Here is a 27,674-nt window from a genome sequence, read left to right as displayed (position 1 = left end):
CGCGAGCCGCTCGAGTCAAAGCTCGACTCGAGATCGATCAATATTGAACTCGAGTCGAGCTCGAACTGGCTAAATTGAACTTGAGTTCGACTCAAGCTCAAAATATCAAACTCATTAACTCGCGAATTGGCTTACAAACTCGAGTGTATATATACATTTTTATTATTTTTTATTTTAATAGTAAAATTATAAATATATCCCTAATTTTTAATTATTTATTTTAAAAAAATTATTTGATTCATTTTTAAAAAATAAATTTTTTATTTTTTATTTTTTCAAGCTCGAACTCGAGTTCGAGCTTTAGATTAGCAACTCGTCGAGTTTGAGTTTAATAAAACTAAATCAAGAGTCAACTCGTTTGCAGCCCTATCCGATCTAATACAGTAATAGCACGTGTGGGCTACCATTTTCACTCCTAACCAAAATTTTTAATTAAAGATCAATTGACATAAATTGATCCAAATTTGATGCTTTAGGGATGAAATGTGTTTTTATTGAAATATTAGGGATGAATTTCGGTCCACACCGCATACCTTATGGATCAATATGTATTTTTCCAAGCTTCAAAGCTGCAGAAAAATAAAAAACTTTCCTATTTATCAAGATGCAAATAAATCTAGGCTACGAAGCATGGGGCCGGGCATCTGAAATCTACAGCCTTCAAGTATCTATTATCCTTAGAACTATTATTTCAGTTTCTACCCAAAAATTAAAAAAAAAATAGGGGGTTCCAAATCGCAATTTAATTTCACCGCGGTGCCCAGTTGGATCATATGCGTTCTCTGTTGAAATGGACTAAGGCCCAAAGGAGTTTAAACTGAATGTCTAAGTTGGCCCAAAAACACTAACTTGGACTTACTTTCTACATGCCCAAGGATCAAACGCACCCAAAAAGCCTTCTCCTATGCTCCTTAGTCCTTGCTCCATGCTTCAACCTTCATCTCCATTACCACTGGTGAGGTTCTGAGTTCATCATCTTCATACCAAACATTTGTTAATTTTCTTTTCCCCATTTTCCATTAATTTATTAGGGCACTCATCATTTCCAGTTTGGCTGTTGATATTTCTTTCCTCTCTGGAATGTGTAAAAGGTTTATGCCATTAGCTTTAACTCATGTTACGTGAACGACAGCAGTTACCATATCCATTTTATCGCTTTAGTCTGCTTCTTCTTTGAAAATTTAGTATCTTGGCAACCTGTTCTAGTTGTGACGTTTTATGTTTTAATGAGAACACGGTAACATCTGTAATTGCTTGGTTGCTGTTTGATGAAATGCCTCAAAGAATTCTAAATTTCAGTTGAATTGCAGTTTATCGTTGCTTTGTGAATTTTTTTACTCGTAAAATATTTGACCTGCTTAAATCATTTCTTGAAATTTCAGGAACTAGAACGGACATAACTTTGGATTAGTGCTGGTTGTTACTGAAATGTATTTTTGTATGATTAGTCCCAAAAAGAAAAACATAGAAAGGGGAAAATACGTGAAAATGTGTTTGATGAAGTAAAATTACCCGGTACATAGTGTTCTTGCAAGCCGCACTTATTGATAAAAAGATAATAATAACTGGCCCAAGTTTTAGTTTTAATAGTATTAAGTCGGAACATCTTATTGTATGTGAACGGATGCTGGTTTTCTTAAGCAATAAACTTCTAGAATAAGTAATAGTGAACATGTAGGCAGAGCAAAATTTTGAATGGCCACTGAGTCAATGGTGAGGAAGTAAGGGATGCCTTTTTATACTGGGTTTGGGGCTACATAGCCAAAGTTTGCTTGTCGATACAAACTTTATGCATTTAGTGACACAACTATCCACTTTGCTCGTTAGCCATATTAGACTTTAGTCAAACTAACTACATCAAGAAGTATCAGAACCTGATCACCAACTGGTCAAATTCATAATATGGTTGTATTTGTAAGCAAAAAGAAAAAATTAATGTTGATAAAATTCTCACTGTAATTTATCATAAGAGCGTGAAGAGATCATCGACATGTACATGTATGTCTGGCTGTTGTTCTGGCAGAAAATTTTGAGCATCCGGATATATAAATCATTTTGTGCTTGAGCAAACTTGTTTAGAACCTTGTGTAATACTCTTCCAGGTGATGCAGTGATGAAGGGACTCATCTGCCTGGGTTTTTTCTAGATGGAGATTGGTGTATGCTGGGCATCTGTTTTGATGGAATTCTATTATAGATATGAATAAGTATTCCATCTTCCTGTCAGCTCATCGTTGTCAGGTCTTCTCATTTCATTTACACTTCGGTTCTGCAAAAAGCAGCTGCTCGTTCATCTTTTATGTTAATAGATTTTTTATCCGAAAGTTGTCTGCTTTTCGCTCCAGTACTGCAAGACCATTCCCTGACTATTGTCCAAAGAAACCTTCTATTAAAGACAGCAAGCTCATTCATCAAATCTCCATGACTCTTAAGCAGCGCCGATCTGAACAGCTTCGCCGTACTCTGAGACCCTTTGAATCCAAATTCAGGCCTGATCATCTCATTTGGGTTCTCATGAATGTAAAGAATGATTATAGATTAGTTTTGGACTTCTTTGATTGGTCTTGCTTGCGGAGAGACCCATCATTGGAAGCTCGTTGCATTGTTATTCAGATTGCTGTTGCTGCAAAAGATTCTGCAATGGCTCACAGACTTATGCATGATTATTGGACAAACCCCAATCTAGATGTAGATCTCTCTTTTCCACAATTCCTTGAAAAATTAATATACACATATAAGGATTGGGGTTCTAGTCCTCATGTTTTTGATATTTTTTTTCAAGTGCTTGTTGAAGTTGGGATTTTGGACAATGCAAGAAAGCTTTTTGATAAAATGTTATATTATGGGTTGATTTTATCTGTTGATTCATGTAATTTGTATCTATCCCATCTGTCGAATAGTAATCACGGGATACAAAAGGTACTAAGGACTTATGGTGAATTATCTGGACTGGGTGTTTGCTGGAACACTGCTTCATATAATATGGTGATCCATTGTCTCTGTCAATTAAATAAAGTGAAAGAAGCTCACGGTTTACTTTTGCAAATGGAGTTTAGGGGTTGTATACCTGATGTTATAAGCTATAGTACTGTAATTGATGGCTATTCTAAAGCTGGGGAACTTAAAATTGTTTTGAAGATTATTGAAGCAATGCAGGTAAAAGGGTTGAAGCCAAATGTGTTCACCTTCAATAGCATCATCCTAATTCTGTGTAAGGCTGGTAAAGTACTGGATGCTGAGAGAATATTGAGGGAGATGATTTCCCAGGGGGTTGCTCCAGATAATGTAGTTTATGCTACTCTTATTGATGGTTTCTGTAAAGCTGGAAATATTTCTGCTGCATATAGATTGTTTGATGAAATGCAAATTCAGAAACTTATTCCTGATTATGTGGTATATACATCTCTCATCTATGGTCTTTGTCAGAGTGGAAAAGTTGTTGAAGCCAATAAGCTCTTCCAGGAAATGCTTAGAAGAGGATTGGAAGCAGATGAGGTCACTTATACAACACTTATTGATGGATATTGCAAAGCTGGTGAAATTAAATTTGCATTTTCTCTACACAACCAAATGGTGCAACAGGGACTGATACCAAACGTTGTTACTTATACTGCACTTGCTGATGGGCTTTGTAAACAAGGTGAATTAGATGCAGCAAATGAGCTGCTTCATGAGATGCGTCAAAAAGGTCTGGAACTGAATATTGTCACCTATAACTCACTGGTCAATGGTTTTTGTAAATCTGGAAATATAGTGCAAGCAGTTAGTTTAATGCAAGATATGGAGGTCTCTGGAATTCGGCCTGATACATATACTTACACCACATTGATGGATGCATACTGTAAATCTGGAGAGTTGATCAGGGCTCATGAGCTTCTGCATGAGATGTTGAGTAAAGGACTTCAACCAACTGTTGTTACATTTAATGTACTGATAAATGGATTTTGTATGTCTGGGTTGCTAGAAGATGGTGAAAAGTTGCTACAGTGGATGTTAGAGAAAGGTGTAATGCCAAATGCAGCCACATATAATTCTCTCATGAAGCAATACAGCATTAGGAAAAATATGCGTGCAACGACTCACATTTACCGGAGAATGTGTGATCAAGGAATTGAGCCAGATGGAAATACCTATAATATATTAATACGAGGGCATTGCAAGGCAAGGAACATGAAAGAGGCATGGTTTGTGCATCGACAAATGGTTGAAAAGGGTCTTAGCCTTGCAGTTGATGCATATATAAGTCTCATCAAAGGCTTTATCAAGAAGAAGAAATATTTGGAAGCAAGACAACTTTTTGAAGACATGAGAATGGAAGGGCTGCATGGAGATCAAGAATTATATGGCATCTTTCTAGATATAAGGTACAAGGAAGGAGATATTAATTCAACGCTTGAGCTTTGTGATGAATCAATAGAACATTGCCTTCTGAATAAGAGCAGTGGTGGAGTTACATGATTTTAGTTGCAATGCTGGAAACATTCATGAAGCTAAACTTTTGGCTGCCATCTCATGTCATCCAAGAAAATGCCTATCCTCCATATGACGGTATGGGTTTTTTTATTGTTGTTTGTAGAGGGCAAAAAAAAACTTTGGAGATTTTGCATCCTTTATGGATCCTGCAAATGGTGCCTTCTCGTCTAATAGCCATTGGGAGTTTGCATGTTTGAATGTGTATATAGCCGTGATTTAGTTAACTGCTTATGCAGCTGTGTTTGTAAACTTGCTCGACTGCATCTCTATATCATATATGGACAAAGACTTGCAATTACAGTTTGTTTTCCTTTTGATATGAAATCTGGTTCCTTTTCCATTTGATCGGTCTTCTTTTTCTAAGTGACTTACTTTGCATAATGATAAAATTAGCATTCCATGGCAAGATGCTTCTGAAATTTTGCTGACGAACTCTGATGTCATTTTCTCAGGGTTGGCCAAGAATAGCGGCTGAAGGTTGGCGATATCTACTGGAAATTGAGTATGAAATTTTACTCAACGTGTCCCTTAAAAGAATCTGATGCTTCCAAGTGCCCTATAAAGGCAGACAATTTAAGAGACACAGGGATCTAAAATGTCATTCAAAGGTCTTGACCACTGAATTTTGGTTAAACCCTTTTTGCGGCTAAAGGTTTGTCTTGCAATTGGGGTTTGATTATGAACTTTTTCCTTCATTGTCAATCTTACCAATTATAGACAACAGTAAATGAAAAAATTGCACACATTCTATTGTTTAAAATATGCGGAAACGCAAGCAGTTTAAAACTTGTGATGATATCAGGTGTGATGCAAAAGTAGTTATCCCAGCTTGGAGTTTTAAATTGGTGATGAGGGAATTAAATCGAGAACATGCAAAGGAATCTTTTTTCCCTCTTTTGCCACCATGAATGGACAGTGGCCAATGTTGCAATATTGCTACGCCCCTTTACATAACGTAATTTCTTTTATTAACCTTGCAGGAAGTGAGCGCATGCAGAAGGAAGAGCTAGCAACTCTGCGGATGGAAATTCTGTCGCGCAAAGATATATTTATTTCTTTTCACACGTTGTATGTTGCTGTCCTCAGTGTTAGAAGTTTATGGCGCACAAGGCAGTCCTGTTCTTCGAGTACATAGAGAGCTTGACTTGGACGCTCTTCGAGTTTTTGTACAACAGTTTTTTTTTTTTTTGTTGGTGGTTTCAACATTTGTAGATAGGCATTTTTTTTGGGCAGAAAAATGGTCGGGCAAGATCTCCTGCATGTATGTATCTGTTATCACTTTTAATAAATCTTGTCAAAAGTTTTATATAGATAAAATGATAGCCTTTCTTTAAAGTCTCTCTTGTGTTCAAGTTTTCAACATCAAACAAACAATTATCGGAATATCCTTCTCTGCAATGGAAGTTATATAACAAAGGGTATAATTTACCTCCCTGTGATTTGGTGTTTTACTACATAATTAGAATTTTACTCGTGCCTTAGCACGGTCTTTTTTTATTTATTGTGAATTTATACAAATAAGAATAATTTAAATATAAAAATTAACAACAGTTCTACATGCTCATTCATATTAATTTAAAAAAATTATGTATTTTAAATGTTCAATTATTTACTAATTTTTAAAAATTTATTTACATTCTTTCACTATAATATGATAATATACATCAAATAATGTACCACATATCCAAAATTTGGTAGATATTCTCGTTAAAATGTTCTTTTTGCTACTTGACAACTCGCAATGGAAGTTATGTAACAAAGGGTATAATTTATCTTCTGTGATTTGGTGTTTTACTACATAATTCCCTTGTAATCTAAAAACTAATATATAACCCTCTCATGATTTGGATTAAAGTGTCACCAATAGTTTTTTCTGTTAAAACTAACGATTCATAATGAAAAACCAAAGTCAAACTAATAAATTAACAAATTCATCCTTTTACTACTCTTTTCTTTCTCTCTTTTATATGACAAATTCATCTATACTTTGGTTTACAAAATCTTAATTTTCTCCAAATACAAAAGAGATGGAAGGGAAATAAAAATAAATAAATAAGAAACAAAAAGATGGAAGAGAAATATAAAACAAATAAATAAGAAATAAAAAATACCAAATCTTTTTATATTATAAATATCGTTATAGGTTTTTAAACCAAATTAATTTTTAATGGTATTTTCTAGTTCTTATTCATCTATTTTTTTTATTTCAATTTCTTCTTTTTTATGTTTGGAGGAAAATAAAAGAGAAGTAATGAAAGGATAAATTTAACAATTTATTATTTTGATTTTGATCTTTTATTATTAACCTTTAGTTTTAACAAAAAAAAAAAATTAACGGTGACGCTTTAACCAAATCACCAGGGGTTGTGTATAGGACAGGAACAAGAGGTTTTTTCATCCCATGAATATTTAGACCTTCTCACCTTACATGCTAAAATGTTCAAGCCTCTGCAAGAAAAGGTAATTCCAGAATACATTAATCAATGAAGACTAATTAGATGTTGCCAAGTTCTCAAGATTTATCCAAGATATTCGTAATTATGTTACAAGATCAGACCTACAAAAAGCACAAAAAAAGACAGAGAAGGCACCAACTTTGATAGTGGAACAAGAAGATGACTGCATGAAGGAGGAGGAGGAGGACGAGGGGGTACGGCCACCTCTTTTTCCTTGGAGCAAGTGTAATTACAGCGACTTGGTCGAACTACTCTGTATACACCACTCTGAGTAAGGATGAAAACATCATTCCTATTATCCTGTCCAAAAGAGAATACATAACCTAAAGCAGGAAGAGGACTGTTGGGCACCGAGCTGCATGGAAGTGGGGAATCAGCAGCACAAGTGAAAGGAATATCTGTAGTTGAAAAGTTGCCGCTATTCTTGGGGTTTTCTGCAGCTGCCCAAATGTTTTTAGCATACAAATCTCCATACAGGTAACTGCACAGGCATTTTGGAATATCAGTTGACTGCTTTTAATCAGCTTCTATAGAGAAATCTATTAATGGTTTTTTTTTTTTTTTTTTTTTGGCAAAAACTTACCTTCCATACAGGCATGGATCAGTCTTGGAGCGATAAACGTAGCCACCTGATATTGCTGCTGATCCTTCCTTCTTGTTTACGTCAGAGTGACTGTATCCCACCACAGGGAAAATGGGATTAATTGAATCAATTGAAGTATTCCCTCCTGGAGTCTGTTGAGGTTGAAAAGGAATAGGCCCTTCAAAAACGCGCCATCCATAATTTCCTCCCTTTGTGATGATATCCACCTCCTCGTATTGATCCTAGAGAATTTTTTGCGAGCGCAGCATGGTCAGTGATGGGGATAATTGAAATATTCTACCAAAGTGGCTTACATTTACATGAAGTGAAGCAAGAAAGTGTAGAGAAAGAGCGAAAGCAAGACAATGTTTCAAGTTTGAACCTCCCCAGTATCTGCACAAAGGAAATAAGAAGGCCTTTCTACATCAAAGCTGCAGCGCCAAGGATCCCTCAAACCCAGGGCCCAAATTTCTGGCTCCAATTCTTTATCTTCAGAGAATGGATTATCGTGAGGTACAGAATAGTTTCCCCATAGACCAAGATCAACTATTTCTTCCTGACCTATTAACAATCATGCATTCAAAAGAAGAATAAGCAAGTAAAATTGTTTATTCCTTTATAATAAAGATTCATGGAACAAGAAGGAAGTCAATTAAGCTAATCTTTTTTTTTTTTTTTTAGGATTTTTTGTGACCCCATCTTAAACTAAGAAAACCAAAGGAAACTAGTGCGGATAGAGTTAGGAGAAGACTTACTAGGTATGTTATTTACATCAAGCCTGAGAATCTTTCCTAGCAAAGACTTCTTATTTTGGGCGAAATTGTAAGGATCACCCTTACTACCGCCATCTCCCATCATATAGTACAGATATCCATCTTCTGGGCCGAAAAGAATCTGGCCACCATGATTAGATCCAAAAGGTAGTCCCATTGTGAAAATTCTTCTAACTTCAAAAGGATTGGCATTTTTCGCCTGAAAATATATAGAAAACTCAGATAAGCAGGAAGATACTAATAATCATTTTACCCCCATTTCATGGCCTAAAATTGTAGTCCTCCAGAAACAACCTTAAGCGAAAGCCATATTTATGGTCTGTCATCCGAAAGTGAAGATTATTCATACCATTGAGGGGTTTGATGCAGTCCCATTAGCACTGAACTCTGCAACCACAACATAATCCTGGCATGGCTGAGTTCCCTCCGAAGAACCTATCTTTGAAGGATCACAACCAACATCAGAGTTACAGGCACACCTTCCGGTACAATCTGGCGACTTGGTCTTATCACAGTTATATGAGGCAAAAAAACGTCCATTCTGTGAAAAGTTTGGATGAAATGCCATTCCCATCATTCCAAATTTGGTATCAAAGTAAACTTCATCTGTTAAATCAACAAATGGGCTAGATACATCTAGTCCTAAAGCTTCCCCTGAGTCTTGCTCGGGAATTGTAGCCAACCAAACTCTACCAGGTTGATCAGAAAAAAATGCACGGTTAGATCCATCAGGATGTGCTGCCATGTTGAGGTATGATTTTTCACCAACTTTCTCCAGACACATGCCTCTTGGAGGAAGCAATGTTTCGGTTTTGTCCAGTGAAACTTGCTTACCACTAAAACAAATTGAATCTTCATTGGAGACGCCACCAAATGCATTACAAAACTCTGTTTTTGATTGCCAGAGATCAGTTAGCTTCGATTCAGTCGAATTCTGCGGCACTTCAGTCTTGGTTTTTAATGAAGGAGCAAAAGGGGAATCCAATATTGATATGTTTTGACAAACATCCCACACATTTGAGCAAAAACTACCATCCGTCTGGCTTTTGGATGATGAGCCTCCATCAGTCGTGGAGTTACAAAGAACAGGAACAGGCCGCGGCCCCAGTTTAACCTCAAATAGATCTGCTGAGAACTGATCACAGGTCTGCAAAGATAATGATCCAAAACTAAGCTTGAAGCAAGCTACCATGATGTAAAACATAGTCCAGCAAATCTAGTTGAATAATCATTTGCTGGCCAACTTTTAACAGCATACTAAGAGTCTAAGATCTGCAAGTCGAACATGTACAACTCGAGGATAATAGAAAAATTGGTTTCAGATGTAGACATGCCAGGGAAAACGTACTTTGTCTCAGTATTTGTCAAGGGGTTGAACAAAAATAACTAACATTCCATCCATGATGACTCGTACTATTCAACATTCATGTACTTTGCGAACTTCAGTTCACCCACAAATGAATGTGAAAGAGTGATAATGCAGATAAAAGAAAATTAGAAAAAGCAAACACTCACTGCACATAAAATGGATTTCACTGCAGATGCACAGGCAGCATCAGTTACGTTCATTGCATCAAAACGCTTCTGTAGTTGCAAATCCTCAGATGAGTCACAGCAGAGACTGCCATTGTATGGGCAAAAAGCCAAAGGCTTTTTTGGAGTGACTGGTGCCCCTGTTTATAATGATATCTCATTTTCAAAACAGAACCATATAAAATAAGCAAATCACAAATATGCAAACAAAGAAAGATAAAGGGAGGCTTACTCAAGTCTGTACACAAGGGGAGTGTGGATGACGGATGAGGTAACGAGAGAAGAAGACAAAAGAATGAGAGCACATGAAGGACATCAGCCATTGGCAGATAAGAAGAGAGGACAAGAACGTGCAACAAAGGGAGCTACCTTATTTTATATCTTCCACCTCAGAAAAGAAGGACTCGCATATGCGCACAAAGCTTATCATTTTCCAGTTTCCACTGAAGAGTCAACACTGCAAATGGGGTTAGAAATGTATCAAAGGCTTCCAGAAGGAGATGACTATTCCAATTTCCTGGGACCATTTTCAGTTGGCGAATGTTTGCTCAGTAAATTTGAACTTGTTACACGCTTGATTGAGTAAAGTACCCTCCAACTAGAAAGCTAAAAAGTTGATAAATGTGAGAAGACTTGAGGCAACCAAGTTGAGCAATAATTCAGGTCCTAATTTGACTTGTCCACCTGCAAATCTCAGTGGAAAGGGCGGTAGTTGAAAAGGATAGGAAAGCAACTTCTTCTTGTGAAAAAAAAAATGACAAAAATATAATACAGGCAAAAGTTGGCTAAAAGTCTTGGACACTAGTACTGGTGATATCTGTACACATTTCTTCTTGTTTTTGTTGCTCATTTGAACATCCAGATTGCAAGGAATCTAAACAAGAAGGGGTGTTGTGTTCTCCACTAGCGTACTGATCTGCGCTTACAGCAAAATTCGAAGATAACGGCTTCTCAGTGGAGAAATTTTAATCTGAAACAAGTGAATCGCTTGAGGATTTGGATCCTTGAATTGCTTTTTTGGCATGCATAAACAACTGAGCATAGTGGGCTGTTTCGTTGGGAGATAGATTTGGTTCATTGGATCAGAAAAACGTTAAAGGACATGGAGGGCCCTGATCACATGGTCACGTTCTTGTCAGAAAGCTGTTAGTATTATATAAACTGCTTTAAATATTAGGCGAAAATCAGAAGTGGATGGCTAGGCGCTAATGCTATCCATTGTGAGTAATTAGCATTCGAAACGCTATGTTAAAGAAATGATTCACGACACGATAATCACCACCAAACTTTTGGAATCACCGCCAAAAGAAGGGTAGAATAAATATAAAAAAAAAGCAAATTATTTTATGGCCACAAAACTTTTGGAATCGTTGAGTTTTGACCATTAAACAATTAAAAGTCTGGTTTTGACTATTAAACTATCTAATGTTTAGATTTTTAGATCATTTCATTAGATTTCATCGTTAAACATGACAAATCTGAGTACTCGCACGATTCACGAGACAAAAGAAAAAGGCATAGTTAATGATTAAATTTGATAAAATGGTTCGAACTCTAAGGCTTTGTTTGGACTACAATTTTTCAAAAAAAAATATTGCATTTATCGTGAACACATTTTTCAATCACTCTTTTATCTCATATATATCAACTCGTTACAATAGTCTTTCGATAGAAAATCCAGAAAACTACAATCACTAAAAGGTCTCTATGTTTTCATGAACACATTTTCAATCGTCTTTTTATCTCACATATATCAAATGGTTACAGTACATTTTCTACAAAAACTCCAAAAAATTACAATCCAAGCACGACCTAAACATTAGATAGTTCAGTGGCTAAAATGAGACGTTTAATAATTCAGTGATTAAAATTTTATGATTCTAAAAATTTAATGACCATTAGGATAATTTGCTCAATAAAAAATAGCGTTGAGTTGTTGAATAGTGACTAGCAGCAACGCTGTAGGAGCGATTCAGGGCCAGACCAATTATCATTTAGGATGATTTGGGGTTGCATTCCAAATCGGCCGATTCGATGTCGTTAAGTTCAACTTAGCTGGCCAAGACCGTACAAGGATTTGAAATTTTGTACATTGGGCATTTACAAGGGTTGCCCACAAGAAGATAACTTATGGGATGGGGTAGCGACTTTTTCAGTTTGGTTTTGGGCCCATTTCTTAAAGGAGGAATTTATGTAGCAAAGTTAGCTAGCAGCGGGGCGTTAATTAGGGTGCTAGCCTTATTCATTAAGTATCGTTGGACGAGGGTCGAGGAATTATTAATGGTCCAACATTTAATCTTGAAGTTTGACTGTATTGTACCCCAAAAAAAAAAAAAAAACTCTTGACATATTATCTTTCATATATATGTCATATGATCCAGGTTAAATATTAGTCTCAAATTGTGCACATGTAACATATATGATATATCCAAACCTATTTAATAAAGATTATTTGATAAGATAATGCATGATAAAAGCGAAATTCTCCACAATATACCAAAAAATCATAGAATTCTACTCAAATTAAACCAAAAAATATCAATAATAAAATATAACTGTACGCAATTTTACTAATCAAGTACTCAACAATACATGAAGATTTTTTCTTATCTCTCAAAAAAATTATTACACGATCCATGTGCATCAATTAATAGCACTAATATTAATTGTTGATCATCAAGCAATAAGAATAGTCATATCTTGTCTAGTGGGTAGTAAACAAAAACAAAATATGATCCACCCCCATAAAATAGAATTCCTCCCTCCGTCTCAATTATTTCATCCTGTTTCGAAAATCTAACTTTGTAATAATAGTGATTTGATATGCATATGGATGGTAACATACATATATATATATATATATATGCATATAATTAAAGAAAAGAAGTGTACCGGCAAAGGAGCTTAAAAGATATTTTTGACTTTTTTAATAAAAAAATATTTTAAAATAGAAAGTAGGGGACGTGGGTCCCTCACAAGATAACGTTTGAATTAATTTGCTTGGGAATCGAGCGACCGTAAAATGGTTGTCGTGGAAGGGTGCTTTCCACCAAACTAGCAAAATATTTTTGAATATGCCCAGTAAAAGTTAATAATGATAAAAAATTGGGCTTAGTTAGTTGTTAATTTCTTAAGGAGAATACTTTTTAATAGTATAATTCAGTAGTTGAAAATAAATTGCATACATGTTTTAGGCGTTAGGAAAGAATGAAGCGGTACTATAATGAAGCATCTTAGCAAAAGATGGATGCAACCCCTGGAAGCCAACAAATGGGTAAATGGTGGTATAGGCAAACGATTAACAAGAATGAAACTTGTCTAAATCCCTGTAACGTTCAATGGATCATTCTACATAACACAATTGAGCCATTGGATCTGGAATTAAATTGCCCTGTAACGTTGAATGGATCATTCTCCATTAACACAATTGAGCCATTGGTACTGCACACAACTCCACTGTTGCCGTAGTTGCCTCCATTTTCACCAGCTCTAGGCAGGATTTACCTTCAAACCTTTTCGCCATAACCACTCTATAAGCTTGCCTTAACAATCACATCAATCCCACAGTTAATAAGTACAGCAATACCCAAATCCGGACTGTATTAATTTGCTGAGACCACTGCTGACACATTCCACCAGTTCCACTCGCTTTCGTTAATTCTCCAAGTAACCTAATTCCGAAAGGAAACAGTCGCAAAGGATCCTTAGAGATGATGATCATGGCAGTGGGTCATAACAATTGTCTGGGGTTTTTAGAGAGGGAAAAATGGAGAGGCGTGAAGGGGGTTGAGTTGCATATGGTGATTTTTGAATTTTGACAAGTGAGAAAAGAAAGAGAAGATGCAAATGGCAAGAGAGGAATAAAACGAGGCTTTTGCCTCGGGCCCCTTAAAGCTAAAGCATCGTTCCTGTTTTTATGCATTTCATATAGACACACTTGATTTCTTTTGGTTTCCAAGACACAAAAAAGAGCTCCAAGACACAAAAGAATTTTACCTAAAAAAAAAACAAATTCTTACAAAATATGCATGTGCACTGCACATGGGAGGACCACCATGTTTTGGCAATCTCCATTCCCACTTTATATACATTCTTTAAATTTAAATAAAACACAGGAGAAAGAAATTAGAAAATGGGAGGAGGAGTCTGAGCCATACATTTTACCAACAACCTCGAGTTCTTCTTGACTGCTTCACTTATTACAATGGCTTCATTACCACTTACCAACCTCAAATTTGGCGGCTTTAGTTGGACGGTTTCCGATGTCAATATCTGGTTTTGATACCCTTTGACGTTGTAGTTCCGATTGACTTGCTAAATACATCTTGAACAAACTACACATTAAAACCTTGCAGACTATACATCTCAATTCAGAATGCAAAGATTTTGGAAATACAAAAATTTTAAAAGAAAAACAAAAGCAATTGGTGTTGCTGGTGGAATCAGAATCTATTTTCCTCGTTGAAGCATCTTTTTCTTTTCTTTGTTTTCTTGGTGAATAAACATCTATTAAGGAACATCTAGATTCCATAATATTTGCTACAAAAATAAAAAAGTGATTCGTGAATTAGCGTACCAATCAGCCTACCTCCCCCTTTCAAGTTTCAACCCCCTCAAAGGACCGGAAATCATCCTTCCGAGTACCCATTCAAACCTGACAAATGACCTTGCTTGGATGAAATTACACCGACTCTTCCGGCTTTAATGCTTCGCCGTCTTTCCTATGCCTTCTTGCCCAAGGACCTCAACTATAAATACAGCGCACATCAAGGACGACCACATCCTCTATTTCTTTCATATTACAGTCTAGAGGCCAGCCACTTCTAACCTCATCTCTTTTTTTTCCCCCTCCAATTCACAATTTTTGTCCCATGGCTAAGGATGATGTGAAATTGATTGGTGCATGGCCTAGCCCCTTTGTGAATAGGGCTCAAATTGCACTAAACATTAAGTCCGTTAAATACGAGTTTCTTGAGGAAAAATTTGGTTCCAAGAGTGAGCTCTTGCTCAAATCAAATCCTGTTCACAAAAAAATTCCTGTTATGATTCATAATGACCAGCCCATCTGTGAATCTTTGGTCATTGTCGAATATATTGATGAGGTCTGGAGCTCAGGCCCTTCAATCCTTCCCTCAGATCCTTATGATCGTGCCACTGGTCGCTTCTGGGCCGCTTACATCGATGACAAGGTATCCTGTTCTTGCCCTGCTTTCTCTGTTTTATATAAGACTGCGTTCAGCTCTGATCATGCCTGTCATCGTGATATTACAATTCCCTTTTAAATCGACAAATAGAAAGATGTAAAATTGTCCTTTTGTCTTGTTATATTTCACAAGATGACACTGTTTGGAATGGCTGATGCAGTTGTTTCCGGCTATCAGAGGCATAGGAACGGCTGACGGGGAGGAAGCCAAAAAAGCTGCGATAGAGCCAGTGATCGAAGGGTTGGCGTACTTGGAAGAGGAATTTATTAAGAGCAGCAAAGGCAAGAATTTCTTTGGTGGAGATAAAATTGGATATCTGGACATCGCGTTCGGCAGTTTCTTGGGGTGGATAAGGGTGACGGAGAAGATGAATAGTGTGAAGTTAATTGATGAAAGCAAGACACCAAATTTGTTCAAATGGGCCGAGAAATTCTGTGCTGATAATTCTGTCAAGGATGTTATTCCAGACACTGATAAGCTCTCGGAGTTTGCTAAGGTTCTGATGGCCAAACTCAGAAATCCTCAGAACTGAAAGTAGCAACTGCATCTGCATCTGCATGTGGTTGAGAATTGAGATGTGTCTGGATTTTATGTTATGTTTTCTTGTCGCGAGTCCAATTGATCAATAAGAAAGTGATGTAATAGTTAATTCCTCTTAAAACTTCCAAGTGAATTTCATTTTCAACCAAACAAACAATCTATATCTATATATGTATTAGAGAACAGGTTTTTGAGGAGGAGCTTCCACAAACGACAGAAATCTAAATCCCCTTTTACTATAATTTTAGATTTATTTTAATTCAATAACTCTTATCTTCTCCTTATCCCTTCTTGCTCTTCAATTCACGTGATCCACTAATTTACAAAATCAAAACTCCTAAATTTTAACTAATAGGCAATAATCACCCCTATAAAATGATATCTGCACAAACATATATAAACTCTTATAATATAAACTAAAATTGTAAAAAATTAAGATGACCAACTTTATTTTACACAAATATTTACACAATATGAATTAAAATTTTAAAAACGTAGGGGGGGCTATGGCCCCTATTAGCCCTCCTTAGTTCCATCATTGATTTTAATGGCATCTCAGTTTCAAACTTGCATAATTACAAAGTAAAAAACAACTAATCACAAAACAAATCCTACACTGTAGTGATCCCACTGAAATATTTTAAAAGGTTCAGCAAGTTCACTTCCAAGAAATACAAGTTTCGCTGAACATTTTTTTATAGTACGAACTCCACGAAATTCAATAAAATTAATTAAACCACCAATATTAATTTTCATACTAAAAGTTAATTAGTGTAAAAAATGTTCGCATCTTTGTACAGGATTATCAAATCAAATGCATAATATTTGTAAGTACGTCATTTTGAAATCAAATAAAATATGCAATTACATTTATTTCTATCCATATATCATTTATTTTCTAATATAAATTTTTATTATTATTTCAAGATCCATCTTTTATAAAAACGCAATTCTTGAATGATCTACACATTTTGTCATACTTTGAACTATTGTTAGACAAATTTTATATTTTAATAATGTTGGTACAATTTTTTTTTAACTTTTTTCAAAATTATCATTTCTTTTAATTTCTTTCAATAACGTGAGTATCGTGCATAGGTATTCATACTAGTTATTCATGTACGTGAAATATATAACACACATGGGCCTCGAAAATCAAAGCACAAATTAAGCTTCCCACAAGTACAAGCACCTATTACACTTTGCGTCGTATAATTAGCCATAGTTCGAACAACATTTTGGGTTAGAAAACATCATCAAGACATCTTAAAACCCGCAGAAAAATATGAGAGAGTGCTTGAGACATCTTCGAACAGCTTGCTAAATAAAAGAGAGAGAGAGAGAGAGAGAGAGGCCACTCTGCGTATAGCATGCAATTAAAAAAAATGGGATTCTTTCGTTTAAGAATCCATGGCATGGGAAGCAACCTCTTCAAGAAAGAATGAACAATGAAGGGATTCCCCCAGCTGCAGCCGAAAATGCAGGATCAACTTTGCGCCTGAAAGAAAAAGATTCCCCCAGCGGGAATGGGGGCAGGTTTTTTTGGAGGAGTTAACCGGCGTCGTCAAAGAGAGCACCCCAGTTGTCGCATCGCCTTCGACTTAGAATCTTCTCGCGGCTGACCCTACCATCCCCAGTCCCCACACTGAAGAAAACAGAACTGATAAAAAGGGCTGCCGCTTAGTTCTAACGAAAATGGTGAGTTGTCGTTCTCTCTGTCCGACATCAGTTACGACGGCGTAGAACCAGACACTCAAAAAATCCAAAAAAATATATAAATACATATATTAGCCACACGACCCAACTTTTTTTTTTTTAGAAAAAATAATGATGAGACTTTCACTATTATAAATAAAAATAATACGATGAAAATGATAATTGAAGTGGTCATTATATATTTTAAAAAAAGTGTGATTAACATCTGGAAGAAAAGAGAGAATTGGATCCTTAATTCACATACATGACCTGTATGCATACGTGACAAGTTTTCTTCTTTCAAAAGAAAAGAGAAAATTGGATCCTTAATTCACATGACATATATGCATACGTGCGTATCAAACTAATGATGATCTTACACGTAGAAATTCTTTATTCTTTTTTTTTTTATCGCAACGATAGGGTTTTTATAACCTAAACTAATCTATTTTAAGGGTAGGCGAAGGGAACTCAATGTGAATAAAAATTCTATCGAAAATGATTCAATAAGACCGTCACATATTATGATAATTTTTTGTGATAATTTTTCGTGAGAGACAAAGTTCAAACTCTTAGTCCTCGAAATTCTCCGTTCAAAGTTCCGCAATTTTCGACATGAAAAGCTGGTTTTACTAGATTCCAATCTTTTGGGCACGGTGCCGTACTGGTGATCAAACCAACCAAAAAAAAAAAAACAAAAGTGACATAAACTTCTCTGCCTTTTTGATATGATGAATAAAAATGAAAAAAAAAAAAAAAGAACCTGGGGAAGAAGCATCTCCGTTTTTTCTGTAGTACTACTACTCATCGTCATTGTCAACCGTGACATAAACGTAATTGCATTCGCATCCGCCAGCTCCTGATACCAATCGTCATTGCTGACACAATAGCATCCCAAAAAAAAAATTGACTGACCAAATCTTGACTTAAATAATACCAATACAATATGCCATGCCATCAGTAGTTGTTGTCCAGCAGGAAAGTCAAAATTTTCCTGAAACTTTAAAGAACAGTTACTCATCACCAATCCGACGTCTCTTGCAAGCTTCGTAGCTACTAGTATAAATATTACTATTATACTTCAGGAACTTCACCCCTAAATATTCTGCAAAGTGAAATTTTCAGCTTATTTTTGTGTTTGAAGGAGATTTGAAAAAAAAACAAAAAAAAAAAAAAGGCTCTAAAGAAAACTAGCCATGGCAGCAAGTGATGTAAAGCTTCTTGGTGCACGTCCGAGCCCATTCGTGAACCGGGTTCAGTTTGCCCTCAACCTCAAGTCAATAGACCATGAATTCATCCCACAAAACTTGGCAGAGAAAAGCGAGCTCCTTCTTAAATCTAATCCTGTTCACAAGAAGGTCCCAGTACTCATCCATGGTGATCAGCCCATCTCCGAGTCACTTGTGATTGTGCAGTACATTGATGAGGTCTGGTCTGGTCCTCCCTCTCTCCTTCCTTCTGATCCCTATGACCGCGCCACAGCTCGCTTTTGGGCCGCTTACATTGATGAAAAGGTACCGCTATAAGTTCTCTTGCTTCATCACTCACTCCCCTCCCTCTTTTCAACATCACATATATATATACACACGCGACTTTTTCTGCATATTCGTCAGTTGTCATGTACTTCTACTACATTCTAAGAAAAAGAGTCAATGGGTTTAATAAATGTGGCAGTGGTTTCCATTGGTGCGGGATCTTAGAAATGCAACGGACGAGCAGTCAAAAGCAGCTGCAGTGGAGAAATTATTTGAAGGCTTAAAATTGTTGGAGGATGCATTTGTGAATTCAAGCAACGGGAAGGGCTTCTTCGGTGGAGAAAAATTAGGTTATCTTGATATTGTTCTGGGTTGCTACCTGGGATGGGTAAGGGCTGGAGAAATATTTACAGGTTTGAAAATACTGGACGAAACCAAGACACCAGCCCTGGTGGGATGGGCTGAGAGGTTTGCTTCTCATAAAGCTGTGGATGGTGTTATACCCGAGCCTGAGGAACTCGTTAACCTTATCAAAATGTTCCAAGCTAGGGCCGCCGCTGCTGCTGCTGATGCTTCGACAAAGTGAAAAAGGCCCATCTTTTAATGAGCCCATGAATAAGGCCCAAGTGGTCATCATTTTTTCTTTTTCTTCCCTTGTTTTTGTTGTTGTTTGGATTGTGCGAGAATAATTGTAAGGGGGAAGCTTCCTTTCCCAAATGCAAGTTGTAATGGGCGAGCTTCCTTTCATAAATGGAAGTTCTCTCCTTTTTTTTAAAAAAATATTATTTCTTCTGATTCCAATTTTGTGGGATGACCTATGAAAAAGTTTTTTTCCTTTGGTTACATTGCTCCTTGCTGAAAGTTAAAATCAAATTATTTCCTTTCTTTTCTTTTTATAAATTGATAATCCAATCTGGAGGAAGATCAGAAAGGAAATTTGATTAAAGTGGGGAGGGGCTCAAGAACTCAGCACAGGGCATTAAGTGTAACTTCAAGTAGAAATTTGCAAGTAAACTGGCGTTGCTGCACTTTGTGGCCCAATTCCCACATTTGACGGTGTCCAACCGCTTTATGAGCCCTCTTCTGGGTTATTCTGCTCAATGTAACGCATTTGTCCATTAACCAATAACTGGTACAATAAAAGTTATAGCTTTGGATTCCTGAACGTCCACATCTTTAACATATGCTTTATTCCAAATTGCCAAGACTGGACAAATGAACAGGCGAAGTCTCGCGCCTTTTAAAACTAGGAACTAGGATAAAATGGGGACCCGGTCAAATATCACACGACAAAGATAACTGGCACGGGAACAAGGATACAAGGACAGCTTACGTTGTTGGAGTCCGCTCGCCGCTTCCACCTGTACCTAAGCTCCTTTTCCATAACTGTAACCCAACCCATCCAAACTGAAACTGGAACCACGCTACCCTGTTACCTTTCTAAGTCAAGCTGGCAGAGGAGAAAGATCCTCACAGATAAAGAAATGGAAGGTGTGAAACTGGATCAGTGGGGTTATGAAGTGAAGACTAGTTCGGATGCCTGTATAGCTGCTATCAACTCTTATTATCATCAGGTCCTTTGATTTTGTTTTTTTCCTATCTGGGTTTTTTCTCCTGGCAATTTTACATAGTGGGTTCTGCATATGTTTTACTATGCCATGATATGAAAGGTTGAACTGAATCTTTAGGTACTTAGCTATGGAAGAAGAAGGGATGTGATTTTGGAAGCTCCTAAAGCCGACCCGGATTGTGTTTTGGGAAATATTTTGGCAGCTAGTTTTCTCTGTTCCTTTGATCCTTCTAGAGTTCCTACTTTCCTTGATGCTGCAAATTCTTGTTTAGTATGACTTTCCTTAATTTATTTACTCTTTTATTTCTTTTTATCTTTCTTGGTTTTTCGTCAAAATTTGCATAGTTGTTGTTGATAATGTCGTAGGACAATGCTAGTGGATACGAGAAAGCAGTTTTTGATGCTGTTAGTTATTTCATTTCGCCAGATAGAGATGATGATGTTGCTGTTGATTTACATTCTACGGTACACTCCTTTTTCCTCAATCAGGTTCATTTTTTCTTTTAAGGCCTGGTTTCAGTATGATTGGTTGCAAATTATTGACGCAGGCCGTTGTAATTGTTCCTGTAAACGTAACTATTGAGCTAATGGGACTTTGCTTTTGAGTTTTTCATGAATGGACAATTCCTCTCCTAAGGGTGATTTTTGACATGCTAAATTTTGCAAGGAGATATTTGACTAAACTAAAGAGATGCTCTGCAACTTTTTGCTTGCATAATTTAGATCAGAAAGAATAAATCCAAATAATCAAATGTATGGAGTTCTTTTTACGTAGTGGTTACTTAGGAAGCTTATTTACCAGTTGGAAATGTTATTTGCTCTTCTTGAAACTGCAGTTTCTATGATTTGAAGTGGTTTCAATCTTTTCTCTGCCTGTACCTTTTCCAAAATGGAATGGTGTTTTAAAGTTATGCTCTTGTAGTTAAATCACATGTCTTGCATATTTTTATTGCTTGAATGGCTGTGCTGTAATGCATTTGTAAGAATCCATTCTGTACATAAAGAAGCAACGTTGTACAGGATGAAGGCTCATCAATTAAGTTTGCCTTTGATCAATTTAATATCTGGTATATGTGTGTATAGCACATATACCACGTTTGGTAAATAGCACGTTTGGTAAATACACGTTTGGTAAATACAGTCGATGTTGTTTTGCAGTTTTTGAAAGATTATCCAAGAGATCTATTATCTCTGAAGAGGGCACAGGTGCTGTGCTTCTATATGGGTCGACCTGATCTATCTCTGCAACTTGTTCAACAGGTTGTGCCCAATCAGCTTCTCTATTTTCTTTTACCAATGATAGTCATCAAGAATACCTTATCAACTTTGTACATAGAAATTATCACACACGTTTGAAAACATTGTTGCCAAACACGGGAAACATGGAAGGTGATTGAATATTTTGTAATGTCCATGTGTTGATTGAAACTTATCTCTTGTACGGTTAACAGGTTCTATCAAAAAATGAAAAAGCAAATTTCATTTATGGCATGCTTGCTTTCCCTCTGCTAGAGCTTGGTCAAATGGTAGATGCTGAGAAAGCTGCTAAAGAGGGATTTGAAATCAACAAGGAGGATCCTTGGACTCAACATGCTGTAAATAAAATATAATACATCTTTCTCTTTTCAGTCTTTCGCATGCATCAATGAGAAATCTACTGCCTTTAACATCTTGAATCCTCATATTCTATTTCCATTAATAATAAATTTTTTAATGAGTATCATTTTCACATCGTTGGCCTATTTTGCATTGCCAATCTTCATTAAACAGAAAGTTTCAATTTTCTGTCAGCTCCTTCCTGGTAAACTCCCATCTTTCCATTATGTTTTGATGGTAACTATTTCTAATTTTTGTTAATCATATGATTATTGACTCATATTTTAGTGCTCTTGCTGAATTGGGAAAGAATAAAAAATATACTGGTTTGGAGGCTAATATAATTTTAAAACTCTATAAACTAATAGTTTATTCAAGTGGTGTAGTATTTTGTTTAAGAGTTTCCATTTGTTATCATTTGCTTGAAGTTTGTTTTGTTGACATCAGACTTGACTAGTTCTTTTAATATGAACCTTGCTATATGGACTTTGCTGCAGCTCTGCCATGTTTATCAATATGAATGTCATTTCAAGGAAGCAGTGATATTCATGAAAGAATGTTCACAATCATGGAGTCCTTTGTCGTCGTTTATGTAAGTATGATACGACAGAATTCTCTACTTCATTGCTACGATTCTTTAGATGCCTGAAGAAAGTTGTTTGTCAGGCGCACTCACAATTGGTGGCATGTTGCTCTTTGTTACTTGGAAGGTAATTCCCCAATTGACAAGGTAGCAGAGGTCTATGATGAATGTATTTGGAAAGAATTGGAAAGAAGTGATGCCAGTCCAGTCGAGGTATGTTGAATGTATTTTCCTCCCCAAGCCTCTTCAATGTTTCCCAGATTCTAACTCTGATTTCATGCATGCAGGTCTACCTTAATGCTGTCAGTTTATTGTTGCGGATATATGTAAGAGGTTATATAAAAGTTTTTGAAGATCGTCTGAAGGTCTTAGCAAAATGTCTGACTAATAAAGTAAGGAAAAGTTTTCTGTAATCAATTTTCTTTTTGACTTGTGATTAAGTGCTTTTTTTTGCCCCCCTCAAATTCATGGGTGTTCAATATTTCGTTGTCAGTTATCCATCTTTATTTGCTTGATTTATCATCTCAGTTGTTAACTTAATTCATTTTGTCTGTTTCTCCTCTACTTAAATACGCATGTTCATTTTTGTCTGTTTCTCCTCTACTTAAATACACATGTTAACCTTCGAGTGGTTTGAACAACGTGTTATGATGTACTCCTGCGATTTATTTAGGCCTACTGGTATCTCGAGTGGCACCTTGATGTGTTGATAGTGTGGGCTTTAGCTTATACTAGAGAGATTTCTAAAGCAGAAGATCTTTTAACAGGATTGAAATCCAGGTTTAGGATTTCCTCTGATGATTTCTTGCATATAGTTTGTCAATCACTTCACTGCAACATCATTTGTTGCTTCTATTCTGCAGGCTCTCTCTGATGTCAAAGAAGAAGCAACAGCGGATGCAAAAAGGGATGCTGGTTTGTTCCCATTTCCTCCTCCATTTCACTCTCCGATTTGCTATGGTCTTTTTTATGTACATGCATTTGGAATCATGTACTTTTTGTCATATTCCTCTTTCAACTTTCATTTGTGATTTAATTCTCCTACTCTAGCTTGCAGAAGCACTTTACGAGTATGGGAAGGGTGAAAACGAAAAGGCCCTAGAATTGCTTGGACTTCAATTTGATGCAATTGACTGTAAGGTAATGTGGAGAGGGGGAGCCATTTGGGCTTAGCTTCATCTCTATGTACTTACAAAAACTTATTTATGATTAGGCTATTGGAGCATCAGATGAACAACTTGATGTTTTCAACGAAATTTGGATCATCTTGTTGATCAATGGAGGAGAAACTACCAGAGGTATGCCAATTTCTGACTGATCAATGTTTGTGGTGCCTCATTTCTTTAATTAGTGTTGTCAATTGCAGCAACTGAAGCAATTGAGAAGCAGTTAAAGAAGAGAGAAGGAGCCCCATTCTTGTGGCGCCTCTTGGTACGCCTCTGTTCACCACTTAAACCATCCGCTTGAGCAAAATTTTACCGAGTTGTGAGCATTCTCAATTCAATACACATACTGATCTTACTGTCTTTTTGGTGTTGCCTTGTTTTTCCAGGAAAAATGTTACCATACATTAGGAAGGCCAGAAGCTGCGAGCGTTGGAGAGAAAGCCAGTGCATTAGCGGTCGCGTACTTCACATAGATGGTTTAGATGGACGTACATCCTTAAATGCTTAGCATTGGCTGTTGAATATTGTCTTGGACAATTTTTTAAATGAATGCCCAAAAATGCTCTTGTGGAATGAGTTTGAATTTATTTCTATACAATTATAAGATTATTTAGTATAATTATAAGAAAAATGTGTCAAAATTTTCATATCCATATCTATTATTTGATAAAAAATTATAATAATAATTTTATTACTATGATATGATATTTTTTATAGTATTTTATTATATATTTAGATTTATAAGATAGAAAGGAAAATGTTGAAATAATTCATTTAAAATTTATAAGTTTTTGAAATAGTTAGATTATCATAATTTAGTAGTGCTTTTGGGTCATTTCTTTTTTATTTTGGGTAAAATACAAAAAAGTCCACTGTAGTAAATCTAATACAAAGAAAAGTTTCTCGTGATTTTAAAATATACAACACGACATCCCGTACTTTGAATTAAATTGTAAAGGTGACGGAATCCATTAAATTTAACGGAAATGACATATTGAAACTTAAAAAAAAAAATTATAACTAATTTATAACAAATATACATGTTCTATCTCTTAATTCTCAATTCTCTTTATCTAGAGAATAAAACAAATGGTTTTTTTGAGCTGTCTTTTACTTAATTATATCAAGGCATTTTGATCATTATGTCCATTTTCGTTAAGTTTAACAGATTTTGTCACCTTTACAATTTAATTCAAAATATGAAGTGTTGTTGTGACGCCCCCGCTTCTCTCAAGGGCAAACCCTAGGGTATCGGCGGGACGCCTGCTTAACTCGCGCCAGGACTCGAAATTTCAAAATAATAAAAATTAGATAAACCAAAAGCATACTATTCGCAATATAGTCAACTCCAAAAGAGTTCTATTTACATCCCCAAAAGCAGCTAGTCAACCCACTATATTACATTATGATAACAACCAGTAGAAAGTAGACCCTAAGGAGGGTCCTTATACAAACCACCAAAACAAAAACAACCATCTTAATTGTCCAACTATTACAAGTACACCTAACTATACTAGTGAATGTGCCAAGGAGTTCCCCGTGTCGTCCCCTGTTAAGGAAAACAAAGGAAACGGGGTAAGGTATATGCTTAGTAAGTAAATAGGGGTAAAAATATAAATTGTACATTCGAATAAACATTTAAATCCAAATATTTCACATCGGTACAGAAGTGTAACATCACAATGGTAGGATACGGATTGGCTCCAAATCCAAGTCGTTTGCCATGCGTGACCTCCTGCCGACGCTCCGTCGACCACAAATAAGGTCCGTAGAACTCCACTTGTACTCCCACCTAACACCTTATCACCCTCACTGGCCAGTTACCTCACAAACTTGCTTGAGCGAACAAAACGAAATTGAACTTGCTTCGCAAGCTCGGTTCACAAATTTGGTTCACAACTTGAACCTACAAACTTGGTGACCTCAACTAAGTTGGACTGGTTTCGACCAAACCCCGACTGACTCGAATAGTCCATCTAGGTCGGAAGATCGACCCCAACTCACAAACGTCACCCCGAGCTACAAGCTCAAGGGGTTCAAATCCAAAATAATTCATTTAGACATGTCATGTACAAATATACATGTAAATTAGGGTTTAAATCAAGTGCGATGAAATACACCCTCGCCTAGGTACCCTTTCATTCACCTTAAACACATAAGCAAGTTATATACAAAACGGCTCGAATACTTACTCAAAGAACCAAGATAGCAAAAGTACGAAAATAGCATTGCGAAGGATAGCTAGTAGTAGGCCCCACCGGTTCCGTTTAACTCACCACCGTTTGAAATAGAAGATTGTATCACATTATATCACAAACGGCTACTAACATGTCTAAAACAAGCAAAACGGCAAAATTGGCACATGCAAGTGCTGAAACGGCAAACGAAAACATGAACGGCCGACAACGGAAACGGCAGATTTGGCACCTAGAACCGTTTTAGTCAAATTTCAGGTTACGGTTATCGGATCGAAGTACATGAGGTACTGTTACGAAACTAAGAAGAAGGGCTACAACTTTCATGAAGACACCTCAAGCCAGATCTCAATGAAATTAGGACAAAAATATGCAAAACAGTTCCAGCCATTTTATTTCGGGTTACCAAACAGGCCCTGTTTGAAAAACCATAACTCACGACTTAGAGATCGAAATCAAGAAATTCCAAATGCGTTAGAAAAATTATTTATAAGGCTATAACTTTTGTGTTTTAAACAAAAGCTGAATCAGTACGGAGCATAGGAAAAAATGGGTTCAAAGTTCCTGTCAGAACTGTCCAAATTCAAAAGCAGTTCTGACAACCGATCTTGTTTTGGTCATAACTGAAGCTACGGAACTCGGATTTGGATGCACTTTATACCGTTTTGAAACTAAGACCAAGATCTATATTTCTCATTAAAGGATCAACACCCAATTCACACATTATCAAGACGGACAGAGCATGGTCAGAAGCAAAATTAAAAAACGTAACACAATCCAGTGTTCAAAATAGGAGTGAGTGTTTTGGCTATAACTCGGGTTACACTGATCCGTTTGAGCTAAAATTTTGCAGGCACCTTAAGGACTTAAGAGGCTACAACTTTTGTGTTTTGAAAAACTTCTGAATCAGCACGCAGCATAAAGAAAAACAGAACTTAATTTCGGATTTGTGGACTGCCCTGTTTCCAGTTTTGTCGGGTTCAAACGTCACAACCGCATGGTCCGTTTCCAAGGTTTCCATGCAGGTCTTCCAACCACTTTCATATCAAATAAATACACATATACTAACTTCTAAATGACCTACAAATGGTCCGAAACTTTCCCTCTAAGTCACTACAAAATTGCCAAAAACTAACCATAATCCCTAACATAACTTTATTTGCATCACTAAACTTAATCCAACAACCTACTAACCAAACCCTAATTAATTAAACATTAACCAAGCTAAACTAATCTAAGGAAGTCTAGGGTTTCTTAACCCAAATCAGTTTTTACCATTCACTCACCAAACCAATGAAACCAATCATCAAACATAACCACTACAAGTTCAATAACACAAGATTAGAGTTAACCAAAATGTTTAACAAGAAACCCTAATTAGGGTTCAATTAGGGTTCATATAGCCGAACATCAAGGCCCCAAATTTTATCAAATTAATCCATAAAAACAAGTGGGAAACATAAAAGGCACCATACTCAATCACAACTAACATCCTTTACCACAATAACCACTAGTTCATGAATCATTAACCAAGTTAAACCTTCAACTAGACTTTCTTACCTCAAAATAATGTATGTATGATGGCTAATGACCTTAGGCCAACTCCAAGATGGATTCTTTATACTTCAAGATGAAGATTTATGGAAAAATTTTGGTTGACCTTTGCAAACTTTCCCTTGTTTTCTTCTTCTTCTCCCACGGCTCCCTCTCTCTATCTCCCTCTCTTGTTTTGCTTTGTTTTGTCTTACTAAAGACTTGGTTAGATCTCTTGTGACTAATATGTGGTGCAAGACCACTTAGAAAAGATATTTCTTATGGCTAACCAATCACATA

At 36.3% G+C, this 27,674-nt stretch overlaps 5 protein-coding genes across 9 annotated transcripts; 4 read left to right on the top strand and 1 right to left on the bottom strand.

Annotated features, from left to right (window-relative positions):
- The first annotated feature begins 823 nt into the window (after positions 1-823).
- On the top strand, positions 824-5,807 carry LOC140016856 (uncharacterized). Of its 3 annotated transcripts, none has more exons than XM_072070896.1 (4): positions 824-955; positions 2,103-4,547; positions 4,925-5,124; positions 5,453-5,807. In XM_072070896.1, exon 2 carries the CDS (start codon positions 2,199-2,201, stop codon positions 4,455-4,457), a length of 2,259 nt encoding a protein of 752 aa, XP_071926997.1. In that variant the 5' UTR covers positions 824-955; positions 2,103-2,198; the 3' UTR covers positions 4,458-4,547; positions 4,925-5,124; positions 5,453-5,807. The 3 variants fall into 3 exon arrangements, with proteins under 3 accessions (XP_071926997.1, XP_071926998.1, XP_071926996.1); XM_072070897.1 differs by having other exon boundaries at positions 852-955; positions 2,112-4,547; XM_072070895.1 differs by having other exon boundaries at positions 871-4,547.
- Positions 5,808-6,921: 1,114 nt separating this feature from the next.
- On the bottom strand, positions 6,922-10,404 carry LOC113715606 (HIPL1 protein). Its single transcript, XM_027239849.2, has 7 exons — positions 10,050-10,404; positions 9,800-9,957; positions 8,634-9,431; positions 8,267-8,483; positions 7,894-8,072; positions 7,512-7,753; positions 6,922-7,409 (listed from the first exon to the last, which is right to left on the bottom strand). Exons 1-7 carry the CDS (start codon positions 10,138-10,140, stop codon positions 7,016-7,018), a joined length of 2,079 nt encoding a protein of 692 aa, XP_027095650.1. The 5' UTR covers positions 10,141-10,404; the 3' UTR covers positions 6,922-7,015.
- A 4,007-nt stretch (positions 10,405-14,411) lies between these two features.
- LOC140016757 (glutathione S-transferase U17-like) lies at positions 14,412-15,682 on the top strand. The gene is made up of 2 exons (XM_072070501.1): positions 14,412-15,006; positions 15,182-15,682. Exons 1-2 carry the CDS (start codon positions 14,689-14,691, stop codon positions 15,551-15,553), a joined length of 690 nt encoding a protein of 229 aa, XP_071926602.1. The 5' UTR covers positions 14,412-14,688; the 3' UTR covers positions 15,554-15,682.
- Positions 15,683-18,338: 2,656 nt separating this feature from the next.
- LOC113716400 (glutathione S-transferase U17) lies at positions 18,339-19,574 on the top strand. Its single transcript, XM_027240717.2, has 2 exons — positions 18,339-18,770; positions 18,931-19,574. Exons 1-2 carry the CDS (start codon positions 18,453-18,455, stop codon positions 19,315-19,317), a joined length of 705 nt encoding a protein of 234 aa, XP_027096518.1. The 5' UTR covers positions 18,339-18,452; the 3' UTR covers positions 19,318-19,574.
- Positions 19,575-20,077: 503 nt separating this feature from the next.
- Positions 20,078-24,219, top strand: LOC140016782 (uncharacterized). 3 transcript variants are annotated; one of them, XM_072070602.1, is made up of 14 exons: positions 20,078-20,305; positions 20,420-20,572; positions 20,668-20,766; positions 21,460-21,561; positions 21,753-21,896; positions 22,395-22,489; positions 22,564-22,693; positions 22,768-22,872; positions 23,154-23,260; positions 23,344-23,395; positions 23,531-23,620; positions 23,694-23,778; positions 23,847-23,911; positions 24,033-24,219. In XM_072070602.1, the coding sequence occupies exons 1-14, from the start codon at positions 20,216-20,218 to the stop codon at positions 24,117-24,119; spliced, it is 1,404 nt and encodes a 467-aa protein (XP_071926703.1). In that variant the 5' UTR covers positions 20,078-20,215; the 3' UTR covers positions 24,120-24,219. The 3 variants fall into 3 exon arrangements, with proteins under 3 accessions (XP_071926703.1, XP_071926702.1, XP_071926704.1); XM_072070601.1 differs by having other exon boundaries at positions 23,832-23,911; XM_072070603.1 differs by lacking the exon at positions 23,154-23,260 and having other exon boundaries at positions 23,538-23,620; positions 23,832-23,911.
- The last annotated feature ends 3,455 nt before the right edge of the window (positions 24,220-27,674 follow it).

This window comes from Coffea arabica, chromosome 11c (genome assembly GCF_036785885.1).
Source record: "Coffea arabica cultivar ET-39 chromosome 11c, Coffea Arabica ET-39 HiFi, whole genome shotgun sequence".
Lineage (NCBI taxonomy): Eukaryota > Viridiplantae > Streptophyta > Magnoliopsida > Gentianales > Rubiaceae > Coffea > Coffea arabica.
This window is presented reverse-complemented; position numbering and strand designations above follow the sequence as displayed.